General features: G+C 47.8%; 2 protein-coding genes across 4 annotated transcripts in view; both read left to right on the top strand.

The window, feature by feature from the left end:
- LOC147116078 (serine/threonine-protein kinase PAK 2-like) overlaps nt 1-14,363 on the top strand; it is a 65,465-nt gene extending 51,102 nt beyond the window's left edge. For all 3 annotated transcript variants that reach the window (XM_085990790.1, XM_085990792.1, XM_085990791.1), the window contains exons 8-15: nt 630-693; nt 960-1,008; nt 1,970-2,082; nt 2,400-2,517; nt 4,198-4,297; nt 4,835-5,031; nt 11,685-11,822; nt 12,386-14,363. In XM_085990790.1, coding sequence (XP_085846916.1) covers nt 630-693; nt 960-1,008; nt 1,970-2,082; nt 2,400-2,517; nt 4,198-4,297; nt 4,835-5,031; nt 11,685-11,822; nt 12,386-12,472 — 866 coding nt within the window. In that variant the 3' untranslated portion in view covers nt 12,473-14,363. The remainder of the gene's footprint in view (nt 1-629; nt 694-959; nt 1,009-1,969; nt 2,083-2,399; nt 2,518-4,197; nt 4,298-4,834; nt 5,032-11,684; nt 11,823-12,385) is intronic.
- An 11,599-nt stretch (nt 14,364-25,962) lies between these two features.
- Nucleotides 25,963-26,628, top strand: aqp12 (aquaporin 12). The gene has a single exon (XM_085992001.1). It carries the CDS (start codon nt 25,993-25,995, stop codon nt 26,626-26,628), a length of 636 nt encoding a protein of 211 aa, XP_085848127.1. The 5' UTR covers nt 25,963-25,992.
- Nucleotides 26,629-27,626: the final 998 nt, after the last annotated feature.

Raw genomic sequence — 27,626 nt, 5'->3', positions numbered from 1 at the left:
ACCTCTTCCACCTAGAAGGACAAGGGCAGCAGGTGCATGTGAACACCACCACCACCCTCCAAGTCACACACCATCCTGACTTAGAAGTATATCGCTGATCCTTCATCGTTGCTGGGTCAGAATCCTGGAACTCCCTCCCTAACAGCCCTGTGTGATACCTTCACCACATGGACTGCAGCTGTTCAAGAAGGCGGCTCACCACCACCTTCTCGAGGACAACTAAGGATGGGCAATAAATGCTGGCCTTGCCAGCGATGCCCACATCCCATAAACGAGAAAAAAAAACAGGTTCAAGGGGCTGAATAGCCTGCTCCTGTTCCTATGACTCAATGTAATTGAGCAGTCTTTTGGGGAGATGGGGAGCTTTGCGATGTGTATAATAGCACTGGATGAGAGTAGGGACATTGAGATTCGTGAGTACTGGGTGGTGAAATCTCTACTTGGGACAAGGGTTTTTTTCTAGGTGGGAGATGTGGCGATTGACTGATTATACCAAAGGACTATACACTCACAGAAGATGGTACAATTTATCAGAGCTATCACAAAGCATCATCTGTGGGCTGCTTGAAAGTCCTGAGGCTTGGTGTTGTGTTCTTTAAATTAACCTCACTTGTGCATCTTTTTTATAGGAAGTATTGTGAGTGTTGGAGATCCGAAGAAGAAATACACCAGATTTGAGAAAATCGGGCAGGGGTGAGTGCTGGTTCTTCAACTCCTGTTGAATCCTTGCTGGGTTGGATATACTAGTTTAATGTTCGAAGGTGGATAGAACCCGATTGAACACTCCAATTTCTCCTAAAAGGCCCCAGATCATAGTTGTGTCCCCATTTTAACGCTGTCCCCATTTTAGCAAGTTCAGTATCCAGTTTGTACTTTCCAGTGATCAGGGTAGTAATTTTTAGCAGTGCATTAATGCAGGAATGCTTTGTGATTTTATCACTATATCTGTTTCCTTACAGTGCTTCTGGGACAGTCTTCACAGCCATTGATGTAGCAACAGGACAGGAGGTATGTTACTGCTGAGAGACACTAAATTCAGGAGCTGTCTGTCACTGAGTGCTGAGCTAGACTTGGGTTGGGGGGCGGGCTGGGCTGTCCACTCCTAAGCGCTGCGATAGATTTGGGGGCTGTCCGTAACTGAGCATGAAGGTACACCATACTCACGAGTTGAGAGTTACAAGTGCTGGAAGAGTGTATCCATTACTGATCTCTGGGAAGGCGCTTTATTTGGATGGTGTCTATTACAGATCTCTGGGAAGGTGCTTTATTTGGGCGGTGTCTATTACAGATCTCTGGGAAGGTGCTTTATTTGGGCGGTGTCTATTACAGATCTCTGGGAAGGTGCTTTATTTGGGCGGTGTCTATTACAGATCTCTGGGAAGGTGCTTTATTTGGGCGGTGTCTATTACAGATCTCTGGGAAGGTGCTTTATTTGGGCGGTGTCGATTACTGATGCTTTAGTTGGGACCTGTCTTTTATTGCCCATTGGGAGTGAAGTTGGCTAGTTATGAGTGTTGTGAAGGGTTCTGCAAAGCCAGAAGTGCTGTTTGGGTATGCAGTGCCCTGCAGGACCTCATCGATGGGTCTGAACCTCCAGTCATGTGGTTCCTAGTGGCAGAGTGACTGCCTGATCTCATTGTGAGAAACTAGATCTTTGAGGATTTTCCATCAAGTTCTTTCAGAAAATTGTCATAATAGTTCTCTTGCTCCTCCTGTAGCCAGTCAACAAAGTCTACATCCATCCCTGTTCGAAAATTGTACCCATGATAAGATGAGAAAACCCATCTATATTCTTTGTATATCAGTCCATTTAATGAATGTATAGTAACAGGACAGAAGGGTCAGCTGCTGTCAGTATGGAGCGCACTTTGTGTGTCTGTATTTGTAACAGGCGTGTTCACCTGTGTGGTGGGACAGTGGAGGAGTCGGACAGATGCAGCATCAGCATGTTATGTATTTGCTTTCCCAGGTGGCGATCAAACAGATCAACCTGCAAAAACAGCCCAAGAAAGAGCTGATTATCAATGAGATTCTGGTGATGAAGGAACTGAAGAACAGCAACATCGTCAACTTCCTGGACAGGTAACTGGGAGAGAACGGGGCTTTCTGCCCACCTCTGGTCAGAACCTGCTTTGGGCTTTGCATCCATGCCACTCTGAAGCATGGTGAATAACTCCTCCTTAGATACTTCTCCCCAATGGCCTCATCTGAAACCATGGCTGTGCATATGGTAAATCTGTGCTGTTGCCTCTCCATGTGCCAGTGTGGTGCACCACAGAAGGAGAGGGACCTAACCAGTGCTGACAGTACAGTGATGAGCTCTCCCTGCTTGTACCTGTATGTACTCTTGGTGTTGTAGACAAGTGGGTTACTTACAAGGCTTTCTCTTTTTGTCCTAGCTACTTGGTGGGTGATGAGCTGTGTGTTGTGATGGAATATCTGGCTGGAGGTTCACTGACTGATGTTGTTACAGAAACCTGTATGGATGAGGCACAGATTGCTGCAGTGTGCAGGGAGGTAAGTGCACATTTGAAAACCCCCTTCCAATTCTCCCACAGATTCTTTCTCCAAGGCTGCAAACTCCTACTAATCCATCATTTGCGATCCTGCTAAAAGGAACGGTGACTGTGATGGTATAAGTTGTTTCATCATCATTTGTTTTCACTTCTCAATGTTGGGTAAGAAAACCGAAAATGTTGGCAAGGCAGTCAGTTTTTGAAGCAGGTTCGGGTGAACTGCTTCATCAGAACTTCAGTCCTGCATCGTGCGTTTCAGCCCCTCTCCTTGGTTCCTCATTTCAGAAACAAGATGCTGACTCACCTGTGAATTGCCAGCATTTTCAGTTCCTTTTTCTGATTTTCCACACTTGTAGTTCTTTCAATCCCTACAATTGACATTTGCCAAAACCCATGGAGCACCATAAAGTTCTTTATAGTACATCCTATGAGGTGTCTTCCCATCCTGTGTTTTGTAAAGCACCTTCGTCCCACCAGCCACTCTCCGGTTCCTTATCTCTCTTTGGTAGGCCCCTCGTTGGCTATCACCAGCATCTAGAGTTAAAGAGCTTTATCCCCTCCTAAATTTGCACCAGTGCGATGCTGAAAGTTTCCGCTATTCTCCCTTCTGTATCCCGTTCTGTATTTAAAGGAAAGAGGGGAACATGTTTAATGAATTGAAGATAGCCGGGGAAATTCTGTCTTGTGGTCCTCTTCACATTTAGTTGAATTGTCCTGTTCTGAAGGCTACATGAATTTTGGATTTGATTACTCACAAATTCCTTTTCGAAAAGTGAGCTTGTGTGTGATTTGCAAAACAAGACAAGAACTACTTGCATTTATATAACACCTTAGAAAATGCCCCAAGACTCTTCAGAGGCTGAAAGGGAAAGAACAATGGAGGCTTTTAAAGGTGGAAAGAGAAGGGCCAGGGCTGTTCAGGGCTCTGGCACTGATGGTGGAATGGAGGGAGATGAAGAATTAAAGAACTGAAGAGCACAGGCACAGCGAAAGGCATTGTGGAGCTAAGGTGGTGCAAAGCAATGGAGGGATTTGTAAACAAGGGTTTTAAATTTGATAGCATTTTGTGAGAGCCAGGAATCTCTCCCTCCATATGGCCTCCATTCTAACCAATGTTGCTCCAGTTGAGTTCGGAAGTCTTTTGAAGCAAGTGACCAAAAAACATTCCCCAATGGTCCAGTTAGTAAAGATTGATAACTGATTTCAGTGGATCTGCCAATAGAAGCCCTACATTTGTGTTCCGCCTCCTTACATTATTACGGTAAAGATCAGCCAGGTTTCTAATCCTGACTGCTATCAACTGACCCTTATTGGAAAGTATGTAGCAGATGAGGACAATTTCAAGCTTGGTTGTAATGTCTCCCACCAAGCTCCAGGGTCAGTCAGATCACCTACCAGCACTTCCATGAGCAGCTGATGCCTGTGGAACTGTACTCCAGCAGGAGCTGGTCTGCGGGGGGAAGAAGATTAAGTTGGCAACAAAAAATTGCTGACATTTGTGGGATGTGACCATCTCATCCTGGAGTACAATACTGCCCCTACAAACTTCCTACAAAGGGATAATCTAATAGGAATGTATCTGCACGTCAGAGTATCTCATTCATCGCTTTTTTGCGAGATTTGAGCAAGTTAACTTATTGAGTGCAAAGCAGTGACCAATCTTTGTTTTTCCCCTGGGCAGTGCCTACAAGCATTGGAGTTCCTGCATGCGAACCAGGTCATTCACCGAGACATCAAGAGTGATAATGTGCTGCTGGGAATGGACGGATCAGTGAAACTCAGTGAGTAACCGTTTCAGCCCCACCCTTGTGCTAAAATTCACACATCCCGTGATCAGATTGAGACAGGATTCGTGATCTGAAGTCTTGAGAACTGTACAGAAAATATAGCATAGCCTTACTTTGTTCCTCCAATGTACTGTAGCAGTTTTTTGAATGTACGACCAGTGATGCCAAATTTGGCAGTCCTGAATAAAGACCAAGACTTCAGCCAGCTACATATTGTAGGCTTCAGTTGTAAAGCTGCACAGTCCCTGCATTTTGCTGCTCACCATTCCATAAATCGGCTACTTTAAAAGGAATTGCACCCACAGAGGTGACGATAGGCATACTCTCCACTTAATATGAAAGTAACCTACTCCAAGAAACTCATGTACCCACTGCAGCTGAACCTCAAAGAATAATTTTCTAAAATCTGACCTGTTAATGCTGGTTTAATGCTGAAGCTCTCCATTTAGTTTAAGCGCACAAGTATGGTCACTTGTTACCCCACCCAAATGCTTTGACGTTGATGCCATTGTTTCTCTTGTGTCTGTACAGCTGACTTTGGATTCTGTGCCCAGATCACACCAGAGCAGAGCAAGCGCAGCACTATGGTGGGCACACCTTACTGGATGGCACCAGAGGTGGTGACGAGGAAAGCTTACGGCCCCAAGGTTGACATCTGGTCACTGGGAATTATGGCCATTGAAATGGTGGAAGGAGAGCCCCCTTACCTAAACGAAAATCCGTTGAGGGTGAGTCTATAACCTCTGAATTTTGTTAAGTCCAGATGTGGAGACAGAAGTGCGTGGTACCAGGCTTAAGGCATCTGAACTATAAAGGGAGGTTGAAGAGCCTGGGATTGTTTACTCTGGAGAACGGAAGGCTCCGAGATGTTAAAGCATTCAAGTTTCTTTGACGTGTGAGCTTGCCTCATACTCCAGAATCAGGAGACATGGCTCAATATGAAAACCGGGTCAGTGCACAGACAGTTTAGTTTTAACTATATTCGGCAGAGGGTGATAAATCTGTGGAATGGCCTGCATAGGTCAGTAGTGGAGACAAATAATGTGGAAAAGGTTTGGGAGAATTGGAAAGATATTTGAAGGGAGCGAGAGGTACTTGTTGTTTGGCCCAGCCAAAGGATTTTTTTAAAATTCGTTCCTGGGATGTGGGCATCGCTGACAAGGCCAGCATTTATTGCCCATCCCTAATTGCCCTTGAGAAGATGGTGGTGAGCTGCCTTCTTGAACCGCTGCAGTCCGTGTGGTGAAGGTACTCCCACAGTGCTGTTAGGTAGGGAGTTCCAGGATTTTTACCCAGTGACAATGAAGGATCGGCGATATACTTCCAAGTCAGGATGGTGTGTGACTTGGAGGGGAACTTGGAGGTGGTGGTGCTCCCATGCGTCTGCTGCCCTTGTCCTTCTAGGTGGTAGAGGTCGCGGGTATGGGAGGTGCTGCCGAAGAAGCCTTGGCGAGTTGCTGCAGTGCATCTTGTAGATGGTACACACTGCAGCCACGGTACGCCGGTGGTGGAGGGAGTGAATGTTTAAGGTGGTGGATGGGGTGCCAATCAAGCGGGCTGCTTTGTCCTGAATGGTATCGAGCTTCCTGAGTTTTGTTGGAGCTGCACTCGTCCAGGCTAGTGGAGAGTATTCCATCACACTCCTGACTTGTGCCTTGTAGATGGTGGAAAGCTTTGGGGAGTCAGGAGGTGAGACACTCGGCACAGAATACCCAGCCTCTGACCTGCTCTTGTTGCCACAGTATTTATGTGGCTGGCTCAGTTACGTTTGTGGTCAGTGGTGACCCCCAGGATGGTGTTGATGGGGGATTTGGCAATGGTAACGCTGTTGAATGTCAAGGGGAGGTGGTTAGACTCTCACTTGTTGGGGATAGTCATTGCCTGGCACTTGTGTGGCGCGAATGTTACTTGCCACTTATCGACCCAAGCCTGAATGTCATCCAGGTCTTGCTGCATGTAGGCATAGACTGCTTCATTATCTGAGGAGTTGCGAATGGAACTGAACACTGCAATCCTCAGCGAACATCCCCACTTCTGACCTTATGCTGGAGAAAAGGTCAATGATGAAACGGCCTTGAGGAACTCCTGCAGCGATGTCCTGGGCTGAGATGATTGACCTCAGCAGCCAAACTCCTTTGTGCTAGGTGTGACTCCAGCCAGTGGAGAGTTTTCCCCCCTGATTCCCATTGACTTCAGTTTTACTTGGGCTCCTTGATACCACACTTGGTCAAGGGCAGTCACTCTTGCCTCACCTCTGAAATTCAGCTCTTTTGTCCATGCTTGCACGAAGGCTGTAATGAGGTCTGGAGCCGAGTGGTCCTGGTGGAACCCAAACTGAGTGTCAGTGAGCAGGTTATTGGTGAGCAAATGCCGCTTGAAAGCACTGTCGACAGCACCTTCCATCACTTTGCTGATTGCGAGTAGACTGATGGGGCGGTAATTGACCGGATTGGATTTGTCCTGCTTTTTGTGGACAGGACATATCTAGACAGTTTTCCACATTGTTGGGTAGATGCTAGTGTTGTATTTGTACTGGAACAGCTTGGCGAGAACACCTCAAATTTTCAGTTGATCAGCGAGAGCCAGCATGGAGTTGTGAAAGGTACGTCATGCCTGACAAACCTGATCGAATTTTTTGAAGAGGTGACTAAAGTAGTGGACAGGGGAAATGTCCATGGATGTTATTTATATAGACTTCCAGAAGGCACGTGATAAAGTTCCACATAAGCGACTGTTAACTAAGGTAGAAGCCCACGGAATTGAGGGCAAATTATTGACCTGGTTAGGAAATTGGCTGAGTGGCAGGAGACAGCGTAAGGATAATGGGTAGGTACTCAAATTGGCAGGATGTGACTGGTGGTGTCCCACAGGGATTTGTGTTGGGGCCTCAACTATTCACAATATTTATTAACGACTTAGATGATGGCATAAAAAGTCATACATCCAAATTTGCCGATGACAAAGATAGGTGGCATTGTAGGCAGTGTAGATGAAAGCATAGAATTACAAAGGGACACCAACAGATTAAGTGAATGGGCAAAACTGTGGCAAATGGATTTCAATGTAAGCAAATGTGAGGTGGACCTAAAAAGGATAGAACATGGTACTTTTTAAATGGTTAAAAGCTAAAAACAGTGGATGTCCAAAGAGATACGGGGGTCCAGTTACATAGATCACTAAAATGTCATGAATAGGTTCAGAAAATAATTTAAAAGGCTAATGGAATGCTGGCCTTTATATCTAGAGGACGAGAATACAAGGGGGTAGAAGTTATACTGTAGCTGTGCAAAGCCCTGGTTAGACCACACTTGGCGTACTGTGAGCAGTTCTGGGCACTACACCGTAGGAAAGATATATTGGCCTTGGAGGGAGTGCAGCGTAGGTTTACCAGAATGATACCCCGACTTCAAGGGTTAAGTTGCGAGGAGAGATTACACAAATTAGGGTTGTCTTTCATAGAAATTATAATGTTAAGGGGTGATCTGATCGAAGTTTTCAAGATATTAAGAGCCAGACTTTTCAGAAGTGAAATTAGGTAACACTTCTACACACACAGGCTGGTAGAAGTTTGGAACTCACTTTTGCAAATGGCAGTTGATGCTAGATCAATTGTTAATTTTAAATCTGAGATTGATAGCTTTTTGTTAACCAACAGCGCCAGGGACCCGGGTTCAAATCCGGCCTCAGGTGACTGTCTGTGTGGAGTTTGCACATTCTCCCCGTGTTTGCGTGGGTTTCCTCCGGGTGCTCCGGTTTCCTCCCACAGTCCAAAGATGTGCGGGTTAGGTTGATTGGCTATGATAAATTGACCCTTAGTGTTAGGGGGATTAAATACGTGGGGTTACGGGGATAGGGTGGGATATGTGTTGGTGTTGGTGTAGGGGTTACAGGGATCGGGTGGGATATGTGTCGGTGCAGGCTCGATGGGCCGAAATGGCCTCTATCTGCACTGTGGGGTTTTTGTGATTGAAAAGGTATTGAGGGATATGGGCCAAAGGTGGGTATATGGAGTTAGGCCGCAGATCAGCCATGATCTCATTGAATGGCAGAACAGGCTCGAGGGACTGAATGGCCTACTCCTGTTCCTATGTTCCTAGAGGCGTGGCTAGTTCTAGAGCACATGTCTTCAGGACATCAGCCGGGATGTTGTCGGGGCCCATAGCCTTTGCTGTATGCAGTGCACTCAGCCATATCTTGATATCACATGGGGAATTGAATTGGCTGTAGCCAGGCTTCTGTGATGGTGGGGACCTCGAGAGGAGGCCGATATGGATTATCCACTCGGCACTTGGGGCTGAAAATGGTTGCAAACGCTTCAGCCTTGTCTTTTGTACTCGCATGCTGGGCGCCGCTATCGTGGAGGATGGAGCCTCCTTCACCCGTTATTGTTTAATTGCCCACCACCATTCACGACTGGAAGTGGCAGGACTGCAGAGCTTTGATCTGATCCATTGATTGTGGGATCGCTTAGCTCTGTTTATAGCATGCTGCTTCTGCTGTTTTAACATGCATGTAGCCCTGTATTGCAGCTTCCCCAGTTTGGCACCTCATTTTTAGGTACGCCTTGTGCCCTCCTGGCATGCTCTTCTACGCTCCTCATTGAACCAGGGTTGGTCCCCTGGCTTGATGGTAATGGTAGAGTGAGGGATATGCCGGGCCATGAGGTTACAGATTGTGGTGGAATTCAATGCTGCTGCTGCTGCATCATGGACAGATGCATCTGTGACAGGTAGATTGGTGAGGATGAGGTTTTTCCTTCGTGTTGGTTCTCTCACCACCTACCACAGGCCCAGTCTGGCAGCTATGTCCTTCAGCACTCGACCAGCTCGGTTAGTAGCGGTGCTAACGAACCACTCTTGGTAAAGTCCCCCACCCAGAGTACACTCTGTGCCCTTACTACACTCTGTGCTTCTTCCAAGTGGTATTCAACATGGAGGAGTACTGATTCATCAGCTGAGGGAGAGCGGTAAGTGGTAATCAGCTGGAGGTTTCCTTGCCCATGCTTGACCTGAAGGCATGAGACTTCATGGGGTCCGGAGTCAATGTTGAGGACTCCCTCCTGACTCTGTGCCACTGGTGGGCCTGTCCTGCTCGTGGGCAGGACATACCCAGGGATGGTGATGGAGGAGTTTGGGACATTTGCTGAAAGGTATGATTCTGTCAGTATGACTATGTCAGGCTGTTGCTTGACTAGTCTGTGAGACAGCTCTCCCAATTTTGGCAGAAGTCCCCAGATGTTGGTGAGGAGGGCTTTGCAGGGTTGACTGGGCTGGGTGTGCCTTTGTCATGTTCGAAGCCGGTGCCTAGGTCGTTGCTGGATGGTCCATCCGGTTTCATTCTTCTTATTTGTGTAGCGGTTTGTTACAACTGAGTGACTTGGCCATTTCAGAGGGCAGCTAAGAGTCAACCACATTACTGTGGGTCTGGAGTCACATATAGACCAGACCAGGTAAGGACGGCAGATTTCCTTCCCTAAAGGACATTAGTGAACCAGATGGGTTTTTACGACAATCCGATAGTTTCATGGTTACCATTACGGATACTAGCGCTTTATCCCCTATTTATTTAATTAACTGAATTTAAATTCCCCAGCTGCCGTGGTGGTATTTGAATGCGTGTCTCCGGCTCATTAGTCGAGGCCTCTGGATTACTTGTCCAGTAACATAACCACTATGCTACTGTTTTAAGCTAAGATTGCCGAATCTTTTCCGATCTTGTACTTTTCTCTCTTCCTGCAGTCTCCTCAACTTTCTCTTGCAGTATGAGGCAAGATCATGCAAATCTGCTTGGGGTTTTCTTCAAGTTCACGGGTGGCTGGAAGGCACTGAGACTGCCCTTTAGAAAGAACCTGAGCAGCCAATAGGCAGGCTCCATTTCACCTCCGTTCAAACTCTGTCAGAAGTGTGTGTGATCAGTGCCTCGGCGCGCGGCCGACTGGTGCCTCGGCGCGCGGCCGACTGGTGCCTCGGCGCGCGGCCGACTGGTGCCTCGGCGCGCGGCCGACTGGTGCCTCGGCGCGCGGCCGACTGGTGCCTCGGCGCGCGGCCGACTGGTGCCTCGGCGCGCGGCCGACTGGTGCCTCGGCGCGCGGCCGACTGGTGCCTCGGCGCGCGGCCGACTGGTGCCTCGGCGCGCGGCCGACTGGTGCCTCGGCGCGCGGCCGACTGGTGCCTCCATTAACATAACCGTACTCTTTTCACTTATCCTCCTTATCGCTTCATATGCAAAATTCCTTATCCTGGCAGTCTGTAGGAAACCCTTTGTGAAATTTTTGTGTTCTCTGCATCAGAACTGCCCAGTCTGAGTGTAGTATGGATGGGAGCAGGAAGTTTCAAACAAACATTGATAAGATTGAGCGAGGGGGGGAAAAATTAAGGTCATCCACTTTGGTCTCAAGAAAGATAGTGTTTTCTGAATGGTGAGAAGCTGGGAACTGTGGAGGAGCGGAGAGATTTAGGGGCCCATGTACAGAAATCACTAAAAACTAGTGGACAGGTACAAAAAATAATTAAAAGGCTAATGGAATGTTGGCCTTTATCTTGAGGTCTGGAATACAAAGGGGTGGAAGTTATACTACAGTTGTATAAAGCTCTGGTTAGACCCCATCTGGTGCACTGTTCAGTTCTGGGCACTGCCCCTCAGGAAGGATATATTGGCCTTGGAGGGGGTGAGTGCAGATTCACCAGAATGATACCGGGACTAAAAGGGTTAAGTTGAGGACAGGTTGCATAAACTCGGCTTGTATTTATTCCCTTGAGTATGGAAGAGTAAGGGGTGATCTAATTAAGGTGTTTAAGATGATTAAAGGATTTCTGTAGTGTAGATGGAGTGAAACTATTTCCTTTGGTGGGGAGGAGTCCAGAATAAGGAGGCTTCTTGGCGCGAAGCGTAGTGGAAATCTGGACCCCTCTCTCTCTTCCACCGCCCCCCCCACCCCCCAACCCTAGCCCCCTCCACAAAAAAAAAAGCTGTTGCTGCTGGGGGCCAATTGAAAATTTCAAAACAGATTGATAGATTTGTATTGTAGGGTATTGAGGGCTTCGGAACCAAGGCAGGTAAATGGAGTTAAGATAGAGTTTTCCAATCTCCCATCCATTCTAATCTTGGAGCTGGTTAATCTTGTGTTGAGTAAGGCATTTCTGGAGGATAGTATTACCACATCATTGTTTTCTATATAGCTCCAAATCACTTGGAGGTCCTTAATCCAGGGTATTAATCACTGAATCTTTATGCTTTACCTCTTAACTACATGGGAGCTTTGGCAGATACAAGGAAGAGGCAGGGCAGGACTTTATTAAACCATAATGAGGTTGGACCATGCCTTTCTGACATAGCATCTCTTGTTGACATTCGCTCCTTCATTTATCTGTGTATGTTGCAGGCCCTGTATCTGATTGCCACTAATGGCACTCCAGAGCTGCAGAATCCAGAGAAGCTCTCCACAATCTTCCGCGATTTTCTGAACCGCTGTTTGGAGATGGATGTGGAAAAACGAGGCTCTGGAAAGGAGTTACTGCAGGTACGGATTATTCCTTGATTTGAAATTTCAGGCGAGTATCAATCCCACCATATTTTTGATCTAGGGTTACATGAGAATTCAGATCAGTATCTGCCGATGCCCAAACAGGCCTGCTCTATTTAGTTTACGCGTATGTGCATTTGTGTGTGCAGTGCATAGATACTCTTTATTCATACCTGTCATTGTACAGCATCTCATAGATATATCGGGAGGATCTCTCTGACCCCCACCCATGTGGGAAAACTGAAGCCAGGTCTTTTGTCTTTATGGTTGTCTCCCATCACTTCAAAAATGGGAAAACTAGTCCAGAGGAAACTGGGAAAATGGAATTCAGAGCTTTTTTCTCCCTCTCCCTCAAGTTGGGAATGCATTGCTGTCCTTCCTGTTGGAGTGGAGATCGATTGCTGTAACTGGGGAGGAGTAATGTGCTAACTGGAAGCCTCTGTAGGCATTTGTCGCTGGTGTTGAGGGACTATAATGCCGTTATATCCAGTACTGTTTTGAGTTAACCACAGTCTCTGGATATGTGAGATCTTACACTTCTCTCTCTTTCTCTCTTGCAGCATCCATTCCTGAAGCTGGCCAAGCCCTTGTCTAGTTTGACGCCGCTGATTCTGGCAGCAAAGGATGCGATGAAGAGCAATCGCTAGGATCTCATCCTCCTCTCGACCCCTTCTCCTCCTCCCCCCCCCCCCCCTGCTCCCAAAGAATCGGAATCAAGTATCATGGTCTGCATTGACATGGCAGAGCAGCTGCAGGGTCCCACACGGGCATTGCACATGCCTGTCACTGGCTGCCTGTGCAAGCACGGTCGATGCTGCTTTTATATTTTTGCAAAAAAAGTTGTCCCTCTTCCCTCCCTCTACATTTCAATACTTGAATTGCAGATTGAAAGACAGATTGGATGCCTCCTCTGTGGAATCTGGACTTTCCCCAGCATGCAGGTTGCTCTGCCAGTTGCTTGTCTCTACTTATGGACGTTATGTACTGTATCGGGTGAGCGGGGCTTTGGGATGTTCTGCTTGATGCCTCTTTTTTTTTGTATATTATGTATCTCAGTGGCGGATTGCATTGTTAGAATTCAGGAGAGAAGTTGAGTAGCTGTCTTGGTTTGTTTTTTTAAAAGTACTTTTTATTGTTTGTACTAACAATCTGGAGTTGTGACTGGTACCTGCAGTGGCAATCTCTGGGACAACGAGACTCCAGCCTCCTCCATACTCGTGATCAGCGTGATTATTATTTTTTGTTGTTGTAAGTCTTCGTTAGTAATGCCTCAATGACTGATATACGCCTTCAAAGGAGGCGTGGGAGCCTGTTAATTTTTCTGTAGCCATAATCGTCCAGGAGTATTGGTGGATTCAGACTTGTATTAAGACACTCGGCAAAATTTTTGAGAACCTTGTGATTTGTTATGGCAGTGGGAACTGGTCTTTTCTGTGTCAGCTGCCAAATACCCCCAGTGTTTGCATTGTAGCCACAGCAGTGCATTACCCTCTTAATGTTGGATGCATTCATCGTTGCCTCACTGACCTCCAAGTCCCAGGAAGGCTGCTGCTGATTAAAATGGGTTGAACGTTTAGTGTAAGAACTGGCTCGTACAGGTGGAGCAGAGTTTTCAGGCAGTATAGTAAAGGAACAGTATTCCTGTCTGGTGTATGCAGGTGGTACATCAGGATGGCACAACCCCATGTGCCCTTTAGCACCCCAAAGTCTTATTTATTTTCATCACAAAGTACATTGTTAGTGTGGTTTATTTTCAGATGTTAAAAAATGCCGTCTGCTTAGAATCACTGCGGTTAATGCTTCAGGTCTTTGTAGAATGCATCCTCCGTGCATGCATTGCCATAGTCACCACACCTTCTATGTGCAGCACCTGACCTGCATGGCCATAGTCATGCATGTGCAGCACCTGACGTGCGTACACCCCACATACACTGTGCCATGTACATCACTGCGCTGCACCCATTACATCAAGCTGCACTGCATGCAGCACGCTGCAGTCACCACATTATGTAGCAGATCATATGGTGCCCGTGTGTAATGGAACAAAATGATCAAGTCAGGTGTAGCAGTTGGGGCACGTGGGTAGAAGGTGGTGGGGCATGAAGTTCTTGTGTCCGAGCACTCTGGGTGGGCCTTCTGAAATTAGCCACAGTATGGTATTGTCTCCAGTGGGGGGTGGTGGCTGACTTTAGGTGACTGAGATTGCCCTCCTACCCTTGAGTTTGTGGAGCTGCTGCCTTTCAGAACTCTGTACACCACCACAAGGAAGTGATGTACAAGCTCGACCGTTCAACGCATTGTGACTGCAGCAGTACTGTCAGATGGAAAATGCTCAACTCAACTCACTCATGGTTCCCAAAGCAGCAGGAGTGTTGGTGAATTCTGTGGCTTGTTACTGCAGTATTAAAAGGAGCAAATCTAAAAAAAAGGCTGAACACATCCATTAAAGTGCCTAACAGTAGAGTCTGATATAACTGGGGATTTGGGGTTTTGGACTCTTTTCTAATTAATACTAAAAATAAAATTTTTAGAAAAACACGTGTGGCATTTTCTTTTGTGTTCAATGTATTTAATTACATTGACAGTGAGAGCGTGGCTTTATGGAAGGAAGTCTGAAGGAAGAGATTGGGGAAGTCGGTGGCCATTATATATTTAGAGTTTAGCTAAGCTTTTGAGAGTCTGGTGTACACAGATTTGAACAGGAGATTGATCCACAAGGAAGGAGAACATGGACTACAACAATAACTTGCATTTATATAGCACCTTTAACATAGTAAAATGTCCCAAGGCACTTCATGCGAATGTTATCAAACAAAATTTGACACCGAGCCACATGAGATATTGGTCAAAGAGGTAGGTTTTAAGAAGAGTCTTAAAGGAGGAGAGAGCGGTAGAGATGCAGAGGGGTTTAGGAAGGGAATTCCAGAGCTTAGGTCCCAGATGGCTGAAGACACGGCTGCCAATGGTGGGTTAAGAAAATCAGGGATGTGCAAGAGGCTAGAATTGGAGGAGAGATGTAGGGCTGCAGGAGGTTACAGAGCTGAGGAGTGGCGTGGCCATAGAAGGAACAAGGATGAGAATTTAAAAATTGAGTTGTTGCCTAAACTGGGAATTTCAATTAAATCAAGGCTTTGTACCTGTTCAAAAGACATTTACATTAATTTAGAGACTTGTAATTTTTATGTGAAGTCTATAGAGGAAAACCTTTCAAATAAAAGCGGAGTGATATTGATTCACGTTTCTCTAGCACAGCACAATGGAACTGTGGCATATGTTCCTCTATTTGCCAACCCCGAGGAGCTGAGGGACATGATAGATGATTAGGGATTTCATTGTGGAGTGAGCTGTGCAGATATAAGGCCTCAACCAACCAGATTGATGGGAGGAACTGGACTCCACACTAGCTAATGATGGGACAGCAGTCAGGGATAGCATTTATGCCAAACTCAAAATAACTGCTGGGGATGGGAAGGATAGAAATGGTTATGGCCAATGACCATGCAATACCAGGAAGTGCTAACTTGCCTTAGGGCCACTCTTCTGAGACTGGTGCATAGGATTCTGCCTAAGGGGCTTTTTTTAATTGTTCATTCACGGGATGTGGACATCGCCGGCAAGGCCAGCACTTACTACCCTTCCCCAACTGCCCTCGAGAAGGTGATGGTGAGCGGCTTTCTTGAATACAAGTGCGAGGCCATTTCAGAGGGCAGTAAAGAGTCAACCATATTGCCGTGGATCTGGAGTCACATTGAGGTAAAACCGGGTAAGGACCGCAGATTTCCTTCCCTATAGGGCACTGGTAAACCAGATGGGTTTTTACGCGAATCCAGTTGTTTCGTGGTCACCATTACTAATACTAGCTTTTTATTCCAGATTTATTTAGGAATGGACAATAAATGCTGGCCTTGCCAGTGACGCCAATATCCCAGGAATGAATAAAAAATATTCATTGAATGTAAATTCCCCAGCTGCCATGGTGGGATTTGAATTCTGTCTCCAGTTCACTAGTCCAGGCCTCTGGATTATGAGTCCAGTACGTAATCACTGCTACTGTACTCATAATTACAGTTTTCCAAGGGTGATCCTAGTGAGACCAAGGAATCAAACATAGAAGATAGGAGCAGGAGTAGGCCATTCGGCCCCTCGAGCCTGCTCCGCCATTCAATGCGGTCATGGCTGATCATCCAAATTCAGTACCCTGTTCCTGCCTTCTCTCCATATCCCTTGATCCCTTTAGCCTTAAGAAATATATCCAACTCCTTCTTGAATATATTTAATGAATTGGCCTCTACTGCCTTCTGTGGTAGAGAATTCCACAGGTTCACCACTCTCTGGGTGAAGAAATTCCTCCTCATCTCTGTCCTGAATGGCTTATCCTTTATCCTTAGACTGTGGCCCCTGGTTCTGGACTCCCCGACCATCGGGAACATCCTTCCAGCATCTAGTCTGTCTAGTCCTGTTAGAATTTTATAAGTTTTGATGAGATCCCCTCTCATTCTTCTAAACTCCAGCGAGTACAAGCCCAATCGACCCAATCTCTCCTCATACGTCATTCCTGCCATCCCAGGTATCAGCCTGGTGAATCTTCGCTGCACTCCTTCCATGGCAAGAACATCCTTCCTCAGATAAGGTGACTAAAACTGCACACAATACTCAAGGTGTGGTCTCACCAAGGCCCTGTACAACTGCAGCAAGACATCCTTGTTCCTGTACTCAAACCTTCTTGCTACGAAGGCCAACATACCATTTGCCTTAACTGCTTGCTGCACCTGCATGCTTACTTTCAGTGACTGGTGCACAAGGATGCCCAGGTCTCATTGCACTTCCCCTTCTCCCAATCTATTGCCATTCAGACAATCTGCCTTCCTGTTTTTGACACCAAAGTGGATAACCTCGCATTTATCCACGTTATATTGCATCTGCCATGCTTTTGACCAATCACCCAACCTGTCCAAATCATACTGGAGTTTCTCAGCATTCTCCTCGCAGCACACACGCTTTGTGTCATCTGCAAACTTGGAGATATTACATCTAGTTCCCTCGTCCAGATCATTAATATATATTGTGAATAGCTGGGGTCCAAGGACCGATCCCTGCGGTACCCCACTGCCTGCCACTCAGAAAAAGAGCCGTTTATTCCAACTCTTTGCTTCCTGTCTGCCAACCAGTTCTCTATCCAAGTCAATACCTTGCCCCCAATCCCATGTGCCTTAATTTTACACGCTAATCTCTTATGCGGGACCTTAACTGATATCAGCGATTATTAAGATGGTTCTTTAGGCTGTCACGTCTTATCCATGGATCAGCTCAAAGCTCTGCAGTCCTGCCACATCCAGTCGTGAATGGTGGTGGACCATTAAACAACTAATGGCAGGGGGAGGCTCCATGAATATCTCCATCCTCAATGATGGTGGAGTCCAGCACGTGAGTGCAAAAGCCAAAGCTGAAGTGTTTGCAACCATCTTCAGCCAGAAGGGCCGAGTGGATGATCTATAAGGTCCCCACCAGCATAGAAGCTAGTCTTCAGGCAATTCGATTCACTCCACCTGATATCAAGAAACAGCTGAGCATACTGGATACAGCAAAGGCTGTGGGCCCCAACAACATCCCGGCTGTCGTGCTGAAGACTTGTGCTCCAGAACTAGCTGTGCCTCTAGCCAAGCTGTTCCAGTACAACTACAACACTGACATCTATCCGACTGTGGAAAATAGCCCAGGTATCTCCTGTCCACAAAAAAGCAGGACAAATCCAATTCGGCCAATTACTGCCCCATCAGTCTACTCAATTATCAGCAACGTGATGGAAGGTGTCATCAACAGTGCTATCGAGCAGCACTTACTCACCAATAACCTGCTCATTGATGTCCAGTTTGGGTTCTGCCAGGACCACTCGGCTCCAGACCTTATTACAGCCTTGGTACAAACATGGACAAAAGAGCTGAATTCCAGAGGTGAGGTGAGAGTGACTGCCTTTGACATCAAGATAACATTTGAGCGAGTGTGGCATCAAGGAGCCCTAGTAAAACTGAAGTCAATGGGAATCGGAGGGGAAAACTCTCCACTGGCTGGATTCATATCTAGCACAATGGAAGATGGTTGTGGTGGTTGGAGGTGATTCATCACAGCCGCAGGACATCGCTGTAGGAGTTCCTCAGGGCAGAGTTTTAAGCCCAACCATCTTCAGCTGCTTCATCAATGACCTTCCCTCCATCATAGGTCAGCAGTGGGGATGTTTGCTGATGACTGCACAATGTTTAGTGCCATTTGCAACTCCTCAGATAATGAAGCAGCCCATGCCCGCATGCAGCAAGACCTGGATGACATTCAGGCTTGGGCTGATGTGGCAAGTAACATTCGCACCACAGAAGTGCCAGTCAATGCCTATCTCCACAAGCCAGCGTCTAACCAACCCCCCTTGACCATCGCTGAATCCCCCACCATCAACATCCTGGGGGTCACTATTGACCAGAAATTTAACTGGACCAGCCACATAACTACTGATGTTGACTTTATGCAGAGCTCAGCAGAGAGAAATCACTTTATGAATCTATCTTTCGATAAATAATATATTACATTTCCTTATTTGGGAATCACCATTCTGTTGAGCCTCTAGGTGGCACCTTGACAGGATTTTCCCATTATAAAGCTACCTTTATTCTCTGCCCCAAAGAGCTGTGGATGCGGAGTCATTGGCCAAGAAATTCGGGTCTCCACAGGTGAGTACGCACGGGGTACTCACCCGTAGGCCCAATTGAAGTGCCGGTTTCCTGCGTGCACTGCGCATGCGCGGGAAACCGGCACTTCCGTTCCCCTGAAAGCAGGGGTTCGGAGTTCGAATGCGTGCGCAGTAGAGGCTGCGTCGGCGCATCGAACTTAGTTTTTTTTTTGCAGGTTTTCCCGGGAGGGTAAGTCTGCAGAAGTTACACATTTAAAAAGCAGGCGTAAGGCTTGCTTTTTACAAGGTAAGTGGTGAATTAATTAAAATTAAAACATTTTTTCCACAGGTTTATTATTTTTAAATACTTTAAAGCAAAGTAAGTTTATTTTTAGCCCCGTTAGAAAATAAAATTATTTTTTTCAAAAATTTAAATTATTGTTTAAAATAGTTATTTCATGTAATTTATAGTTTATTTTAAAAATGTGATTTTTTAAAAATTTATTTGAAGACTTAGTGATGTTTTGGGGCCCGTAGTATTTCTAAGTTTTGACAGCTCTTCCTGTCAAACTTATGAATGGAGCATTCCCTGCTCCGATTGGCTCCCCATGGCCCACATGATCCCAGGGGCTGCATCGAACGAACTGCACCCCTGGGATACACAAGCACTGCGCGCCGGCAGCTGGACCAGGCCCCGGATCGGAATTCCACGGGGGCCCACAGCACAACGGCCGGCGTGCAAGGTAAGTGCAGGTCTGGGGGTTGCACCCGCGGGAAGCCCCCGACCCGAATTTTTGGGCCATTGAGTATATACAAGGCTGAGATAGATAGATTTTTGTACTCTAGAGGAATCAAGGGATATGGAGATCGGGCAGAAAAGTGGAGTTGAAGTCGAAGATCAGCCATGATCTTATTGATGGCGGAGCAGGCTCGAGGGGCCCTATGGCCTACAGCTGCTCCCAATTCTTATGTTCTTATGTTCTATTAACTGTTCTACAGTCCTGCCTGCAGCTGCACATTTAGGGGCCATAAATATAAAACAGTCACTAATAAATCCAACAGGGAATTCAGGAGAAACTTCTTCACCCAGAGAGTGGTAAGAATGTGGAACTCGCATGGAATGGTTGAGGTAAATAGTATTGATGCATTTAAGGGGAAGCTAGATAAACACGAGGGAGAAAGGAATAGGATATGCTGATAGGGTGAGATAAAGAAGGGTGGGAGGAGGCTTGTGTGGAGCATAAACACCAGCACAGCCCTGTTGGGCTGGATGGCCTGTTTCTGTTCAGTAGCTTTGATGTAATTCCATCAAATAATTTGATACCAGATAAAGACTGATACTTATTGTGATTCCCCCCTCCCTCCCAAGTTAAAGTTGGTACCGAGCAAAGTTCCTTATCCTACAGAGGCAAAAGGTGATCCAGATGTCAATTGTGGGATCGCAATAAACATCATGGATTGCAGTCTCCATTCCTGTGCCACTTACTGCCTGTTTCCTCTGTCACGGCTCAGGGCCTTTTGACCTTTTACTCCACAGGAAGGATTGAAAAAGTGTTTTAAAAACTATGTATTCTGCCAAGTCAAATAGAATGTCTGAGTCAGTGGTTAGTTAAGATGCTAATGAGCTGCCTGTGATATCGTTTCCTCATGGACTGTGAACAATAAGCAATTCAGTAGCTTGTCTGTAATTAATAAATACGTCACACCCATTGTGTTGGGAAGTTTCTGATCGCTTTCTGACTCCGAAAAGCCAGGAATAATGCAGAGTTACAGACATCTAAAGGAAGTCTTGCTTTTGCAACAGTTTGGCCTCATAAAAAGCAGACCCACAGTCAGATTGTGGAGGAGTTAGTCTGTTTAAGTTGAGCAAGGCAGCCCACCAAAGTGGGATAACGTATCTTACTCTTTTTTTTAATTACTGCGTAAAGACAAGTTATATTGATGAAAAGAAGTGAATCCAATCAGAACTGTTGTCCTGAGTGTCTGATGGGAAATAAAACAGCTGAAAGTTTAGTATCAAGTCTCGTCTCGCCAGGTGTTTGCTTGGCCCCGCTTTGGAGAGGTTGAAGAAATACACGTTCCAAAGATGCGAGTATTCGGTCTGGAATACAGGGGGATGCTACTGTAACAGCTCTGGGTTATGACACCATGCAAGTAGGTCTAGGGCAATGTCAGTCTGCTCCGGTAAACGTACAAGACCTCTTAAAGGAGCAACTAATGCCATTGAACCCAAGTAAGTATCTGCATCAGACCCTCATACACCTTTCATGTCACACTGATGCACATTTTCCACTGGCTCTCGTGGCTTCTCAGTATTCACTGTCTTCCACTTTCCACACTGCATCATTCACAGTCTTCACTCTTCAGCTGCTAAGGCCCTAAGCTCTGGAATTCCGTCCCTAAACCTCTCCATCTCTCCTCCTTTAAGACACTTTGGCCTAGAAATTGGGTATAGCCCCGCTTGAGGCATTAGAACTGGCAATGCGCAAAGTTTATAGCCAGACGAAACTTATCGCCGCCTGGCGCGATATTGGGTTGCATCGCCCCCAAAGGGGATTGAGGCGCTAAATCAGCCGTTGCACGGTGCTCTTAAGGCGCAAAAGGTCAGGCGCTACTCAATTTCAACACGGACGGGCGCAGCGCAGGTGAACTCAATTACTGGAAAGCACGAGACCTCCAGGTGCCGGCCGGCTCTTAAAGGGGTGGGTCAGTCAGCCTGAGCTTCAACGCCCTGTAGGCCTCAGATTCGGAGCTCGCCCTTGTCTGGCGGTACAAACTTGTTCATCATGGAGAAGGTTAGGCAGAGAGCAGAGCGCTTCAGCACTGAGGCTCTGGACCACTTGATGGCTGCAGTTGAACACCGTCGAGAGGTCCTGTATCCGGATAATGGCAAGAGGCCGAATCAGAAGGCTTATCGACGATCTTGGAGGGAGGTTGCTGTGAGGGTGAACTCCAGCAGCATGGTGACCAGGACCCCTGTTCAGTGCAGGAAGAAATTCAACGACCTCACATGGATTGTTAGGGTAAGTGATGGTTTACCAAACTTGTGCTTCCCTCCATCTGCAGCTGACTTCGGGCACCCTGCTGCAATGATGCGCCAATGGCCATCTGTCAGTATGCACCCATGGCCCTTTCTGGGCACACACATGGACAGATGTCTCAAGGCCTCATGTAAGGGCTCTTGCACCATGGGGGGCATGCGATGATGTCTCAAGGCCTCATGTAAGGGCTCTTGCACCATGGGGGGCATGCGATGAGGTCTCAAGGCATCGTGTAACAGAACCTCCCCTTCTTTCCCCTGCAGTCCAAGCTGGTGATGATTTGAAAGGAGCCGCGTCGAACCGGTGGCAGACCTGCACAAGTGGTCACTCTCACGGATCTGGAGGAGAGAGTGCACCAGATACTTGGAGGACGTCTGTCTGGTCCTGTGACCACTGCATCTGCCGACCCCATTACCGACAGCGAGGGTAAGACTCTCAGCTTTTTCACCTGTTGCCTTCCACTTGGTCCCCCCGCCAGCATGCATCCTCAGTGTGCAGCCATGTCAGAGCCTTGCCGCAATCTGGCATGCCTTTCAGCAAAGCTGTCCTTTTGCTAAAGCCACTCTTCCACCTCCCACTTTCAGATGAAGCAGCACCAACTCGGGCTCAACACGCTGAAGCTGCCAGTGCCAGTGCCACCGGAGGCGAGGACCAGGAGGAATCCAGACCAGCCGCTGCAGAATCCGGGGAGCTGAGACATCTGCAGACTGGGGATAGTAGTCCCCTGGAGGGGAGGGGGGATGGCTCTGAGGATGAACCAGTTGCCGGACCAAGCGGCATGCAGCAACGCACGGGGGATAGGCAAGTTTGGCCACCGTCTCCCCGCAGGGCAAGGCAGGTCGTCATGACTGCTGCACAGAGTGCAGATGAGGTCCGTCGCCTGGCTGAGATGAGCAAACAGGCCCGGGTCACACACACGGAGCTGATGGCTGCAGTGGAGAAGATGCCTGAGTCAATAGATTCATTGGCTAGGAGTATGTTGGACTTCGGGGCAACAATGAAGAGGACTCTGCAGGGCTTTGGGGCAACAATGGAGACGACTCTCCAGGTGTTTGGGGAAACTATGGACAGGTCTATTCAGGGCTTCGGGGCCACAATGGACAGGACTATCCAGGGCTTCGGCCCAACAATGGAGAGGACTGTCCACGGCTTTGAGTCGGCAATGGAAAGGACTGTTCAGGGCTTCGGGCAATCCCTGAAAAGGTCTGTGCAGGGCTTGTCCGAGGCAGTGGAGCGGTCGGCACCTGCCTTGTCCGAAGCCATGGGAAGAACTGTCCAGGCCTTCTCCGAAGCACTGGCACCTGGCACACAGGTCCTCACTGTTGCCACACAGTCACTTGCTGGGCTCCTCCACAGCCAGATTGACGCAACGCGATCTCTCACTGCAGCCACCCTCTCTGCATCAGATAGGATCACCCCTGGCCCTTCCACTCCCGTACAAGGCCAGGAATCAGTGGAGCATGCGATTGTGGCGGATGAGCCGAGCTGCTCCCCTCAGATAGCCAGTGTGTCGTCTGACCATGGTGCAGGTGTCCTCTCTCGGCAGGAGAGCATTGCACATGCCAGCACTGGGACGCCTGCATTGCAGCTGCCACCACCTGCAGGCCACACTGCTTCCAGCCATGGTCACAGCAAGCATCCTGCGTCCGCACCCTCCAAGCCCAGAGGTCAGCCAGGCCGTCCCTCAGGGGCTTCTGCACTTCCAGACAGTCAGGAGGCGTCCCCCAGCCTTGAGCCCGCCATTGGGGTCCAATTACGTAGGAGCAGCAGGGAGGGAAGGGGCCGGGCGCAGAAGAGAAGTCGTTCTCCCTCAAGGGGCCAGTTGTAGAGGGAGGTGCTGAGACGTTTGTCCAAATTCAAGGACACCCTCACCTGTTATATTTGCTGAGGTTTGTTGAGTTTTGCGGCTTGGCCGAACAGTTAACAGTTATTTTGAAAGTTATGGTTTGTGCTCACATTACGTTGTTTAGCTGTAATGAAAGACTTTTGTGTCAATAAACAGAAGTTTCAATGTTGCATGGTGCATGTGACTACTTTCAGTGATGCTGGCATTCAGAGGCCCTCAAACATCCAAAGTGCGCATGAGTTAAGACTCTCATCATTCCGCCACACGGGTGTCGACACGAGTCCAGTGGAGCCTCTGACGTATGGACCTTCCACTTTCAGCAGCCCTTCCATCTTCCTCCTCCTCCTCCGCCTGCTCTTCCTCCTCCTCCTCCGCCTGCTTGTGCAGGGTCCGAGGGAAGGTAATGAATTGATGCGTTCGCCTATAAAGGGCATCTGTCACTTGCCGGATGCAACAGCGGACTGCAGCCTGAGCGACAGTCGCATTGTCCCCAATGGCTGACTGAAAGGATCGGTTGCCATAAAAATGGAGGCCATCAGTCAGTTTAGCCATAACGGACAGAGAGGTTCTGCAGCGTTCACGCGGCTGCAGATGCTGACCAAGCAGGTGGCACAGATCAGTAACAATGTCCCTCCAGATTCGGAGCCTTCGCAAACACTGCTCCTCCGACATGTCAAGGCTTGTCACCTGCTGCCTAAAGACCCTCGCAGCATCCCATCGGATTGGCCGACCTCCATTGCCCCTCCTCATTCTGGCCAATCCCGGCCCCCTCTCCCGCCGTCCCTCTGCCTCTTCACAGTGTTGGGCGATGAGGCCGTCGCCCTCCAAACAAGCTCCCATTCCGATGCCAGTTGGTCAAAAGGCAAGTGCTTCGGACAGGGTTGAAGGTCCCAAGTACTGTAAAGCTAAATTCCCAGAACTCCGCTCCACATTAGCTCGCCAACTCTCTCTAGCAGCGATCGCAATGAGCAGGCCAAGTGGCAGAAGATTCTGCACTGGAGCTGTTCCCTTTAAATAGCGCCGCCCTACTCCAAGAAGGGCCTGTTAGCCCTCCCTCGAACTGTCACTAATAGCGCTGGGCGCTAAGGCTCCGGGCGCCACCCAATATGCGCTCAGGCGCTCCTAAAAGGCATTGCACACTGAAATGACATCATGAACTGCTTGCGCTCGCGGGCGCGCGCAAACACTTAGCGCAGGCGCTAAATGTATAGTCAATATCTGAGTTGGCGCTATCTTCATAGCGTCCGCCCCAACATAGGGCATCGCCCCAATTCTAGGTCTCTTTAGGCGCTCAGCGCCGGCGCTACCAACCCAATTTCTAGGCCTTAATGTCTTAATATCTCCTTAAATAAAAACACAAAATGCTGGAAATGCTCAGCAGGTCAGGCAGCATCTGTGGAGAGAGAAACAGTTAACGTTTCAGGTCGATGACCTTTCATCAGAACTGGGAAAAGTTAGAAATGCAACAGATTTTAAGCAAGTACAGAGACAGGGAAAGGGGGGAGGGGAGGAAAAAACAAAAGGGAAGGTCTGTGATAGGGTGGAAGGCAGGAGAGATTAAATGACAAAAGGGATGATGGTGCGAGGCAAAAGGGAGATGGTAATGGGACAAGTAAAGAAGCAAAAGATGGGTCTGGAAGAGGTGTAAATGGCAATAGCAGAATCATTACCATCAGCTGCAGTCTGAAAAAAAATGGGAGCAGTGGTTATGATCTGAAATTGTTGAACTCAATGTTGAGTCCGGAAGGCTGTAAAGTGCCTCATCGAAAGATGAGGTGCTGTTCCTCGAGCTTCAGTTGAGCTTCCTTAGAGCAGTGTAGGAGGCTGAGGTCAGAGTGGGAGTGGGATGGAGAATTAATATGACAGGCAACCGGAAGCTCATGGTTACGCTTGCAGACTGAACGGAGGTGTTCCGCAAAGCAATCAGCCCACTCCCACTCTGTCCTCTCTGTCGTTGGTCTCCTACACTGTTCTAACCTGAAATGTTAACTCTGTTTCTCTCTCTGCAGATGCTGCCTGACCTGCTGAAGATTTCCAGCAACCGCAGTATTTTGCTTTTGTATTAATGTAGCCTTATGTGGCTCGGTGTCAAATTTTGTCTGATAATGCTCTTGTGAAGTGCTTTGGGACGGTTTCCAACGTTAAAAGTGCTATATAAATGCAAGTTATTGTATCGTTGCATGCTTTCCTCCTCTTCTACAGCACACCCTGATTCTCAACCTCTACTCCCTTCCTCAGTCCCCTTGTGCCACGCCTACTGCTACCCTTAATATTCCGGAGCTGTTGGGGTCCTGGATGGGTATTTCAATTCAATTTTAAAAGTTTGTACGTGTAGGACATTTTTAAAGTTTTGGTTCTTGATGTTTTTTGAGTAGGAAATCTACTTTGGGGGAAAAAAAACCCTCTTACACTTGCAGTTAGATGCTGTTATTCTGAATATGCAATCGGGGCCAGGTGTAAACACCCAGTTGATAATTGATCAGCCGCTGCTTGGTTCTGCTTTGTACACGTGTATTTATTCGTACTGTCCTTGAGTTCATGTTGAATGTACACGTTACCATATAATCTGTTTTAAAAAAGCAACAAGGTGTTTGGAGCCACACGGAATTAGGTCTTGAGCAAATTATGGCTGGGCTCAATGTCTCCTTCGGGTACTTCTTTGCTGTTGTGGCTTTCTGTGAGGTGGTCAGGAGGATCTCCAAAAAGCTTTTGCCACTTAAGATCTACTCCACCTTACTGGTGGAGCTGGCCTCCTGCTTCCAGCTGGGTGCCTGCTGGTTTGAGCTCAGGATGTTGGTTATTATTGGGCCGTGGGGAGGTGGGTTTGGAATGGACGTGGTTATGACTCTGCTATTTCTCCTTTACTTGATCCACGAAGCCACGTTTGACGGAGCTGAGGCCAACCCGCTAGTCACCGTTCAGGAATTGCTCCGCTCCAACTCTCCTGTTGCTGCCAGCACTCTGAAGATCTTGGCCCAGTTTGGGGGGACACAGTTGGCCAAGGTAGTCGCAAAACTGTACTGGTCCTGGGAGCTGACGGATTTACACCTTATCCAGAACATGATGGCCATGGACTGCAGCTCAGCCATCCAGACATCAGTCAGCCAAGGAGCCTTTGTTGAAGCAGCTTGCGCCTTCCTTTTCCACCTAGTTGTGATGAAGTTTGAGGGAGCAGCTTTTGGATACAGGATCCTGTCCAAAGCCCTAACCATCACTGCCCTGGTGCACATAGGTGAGTCTCCATTCCACAGTTCATCGTGAGAGATTCTGAAAGCAATCTACATGTACGATGTATGATCTCCTATCAAATGGCTTATGGAGAGTTGGAGGGTGGGGTGGGGAAGAATCCGGGAAGACATGGGGTGGGGTGTGTTTCTGTAATGCATTCTGAAGCTCTAGATGATTACATCCCATCACTGTCATATTGTCCAGAAATGTATATACTATCATAGTATTTTTTAGGAGGCCTGTAACCCCATGAGTGGGAGGAAGATGAGCGAAACCCAAGATGGTGGGAGTGGGCGAGGGCTGGTCCAGGTGAACTTTTTATTCAATAAAATGTCAGGGAATCTAGAACTAGGTGGCATAATTTCAGAATAAGGGGGCACCCATTTAAAACGAAAATGAGGAGGAATTTCTTCTCTTAGAGGGTCGTGAATTTTTGGAATTCTTTGGAGGCTGGGTCATTGAATATATTTAAGGTGGAGATAGACAGATTTTTGAAAGGTAAGGGAGTCGAGGGTTATGGGGAGCGGGCAGGGAAGTGGAATTGAGGCCAAGATCAGAACAGCCATGATCTTATTAAATGGTGGAGCAGGCTCGAGGGGCCAAATGACCTACTCCTGCTCCTGCGTCTTATGTTCTTATAGAATGGGCAGAGGCAGATGGAACAATGGGCATCTGTGGGCAGTGGGGCATACAATACCGGGAGAGCAGTTATAGTGCCGAGTGGCTGGGAGCAACAGGTGTTGGTGGGCGTGAGGGAATTGTGGGCCATGTACTTGCCTGATGGGGTGAGCTGGACAGTGATCCTCTGCCTACTCCCTGCCATGCTGCCCAACCCCATGATCACTCCCACTGCTACTGAGGCACAGGATCTCATCACCCTTCCCTCCCAGTTGTTGCCAAACCACGAGTACCTACCTCCAACTTGGTATAAGTAGCTTACCATCTTAGCATATCCTGCTTTCAACAAGAGATGAAGGCTGAGTACAAAGGTAATAATATTCAAGGCCACTAATTTAGTTTTCACAGACTGA

The sequence above is a fragment of the Somniosus microcephalus genome, chromosome 6 (assembly GCF_052327205.1).
Source record: "Somniosus microcephalus isolate GS21.2 chromosome 6, FLI_Smic_1.0, whole genome shotgun sequence".
NCBI lineage: Eukaryota > Metazoa > Chordata > Chondrichthyes > Squaliformes > Somniosidae > Somniosus > Somniosus microcephalus.
Note: the sequence above shows the minus strand (reverse complement) of the source record. Positions and strands in the feature narration are given on the sequence as shown.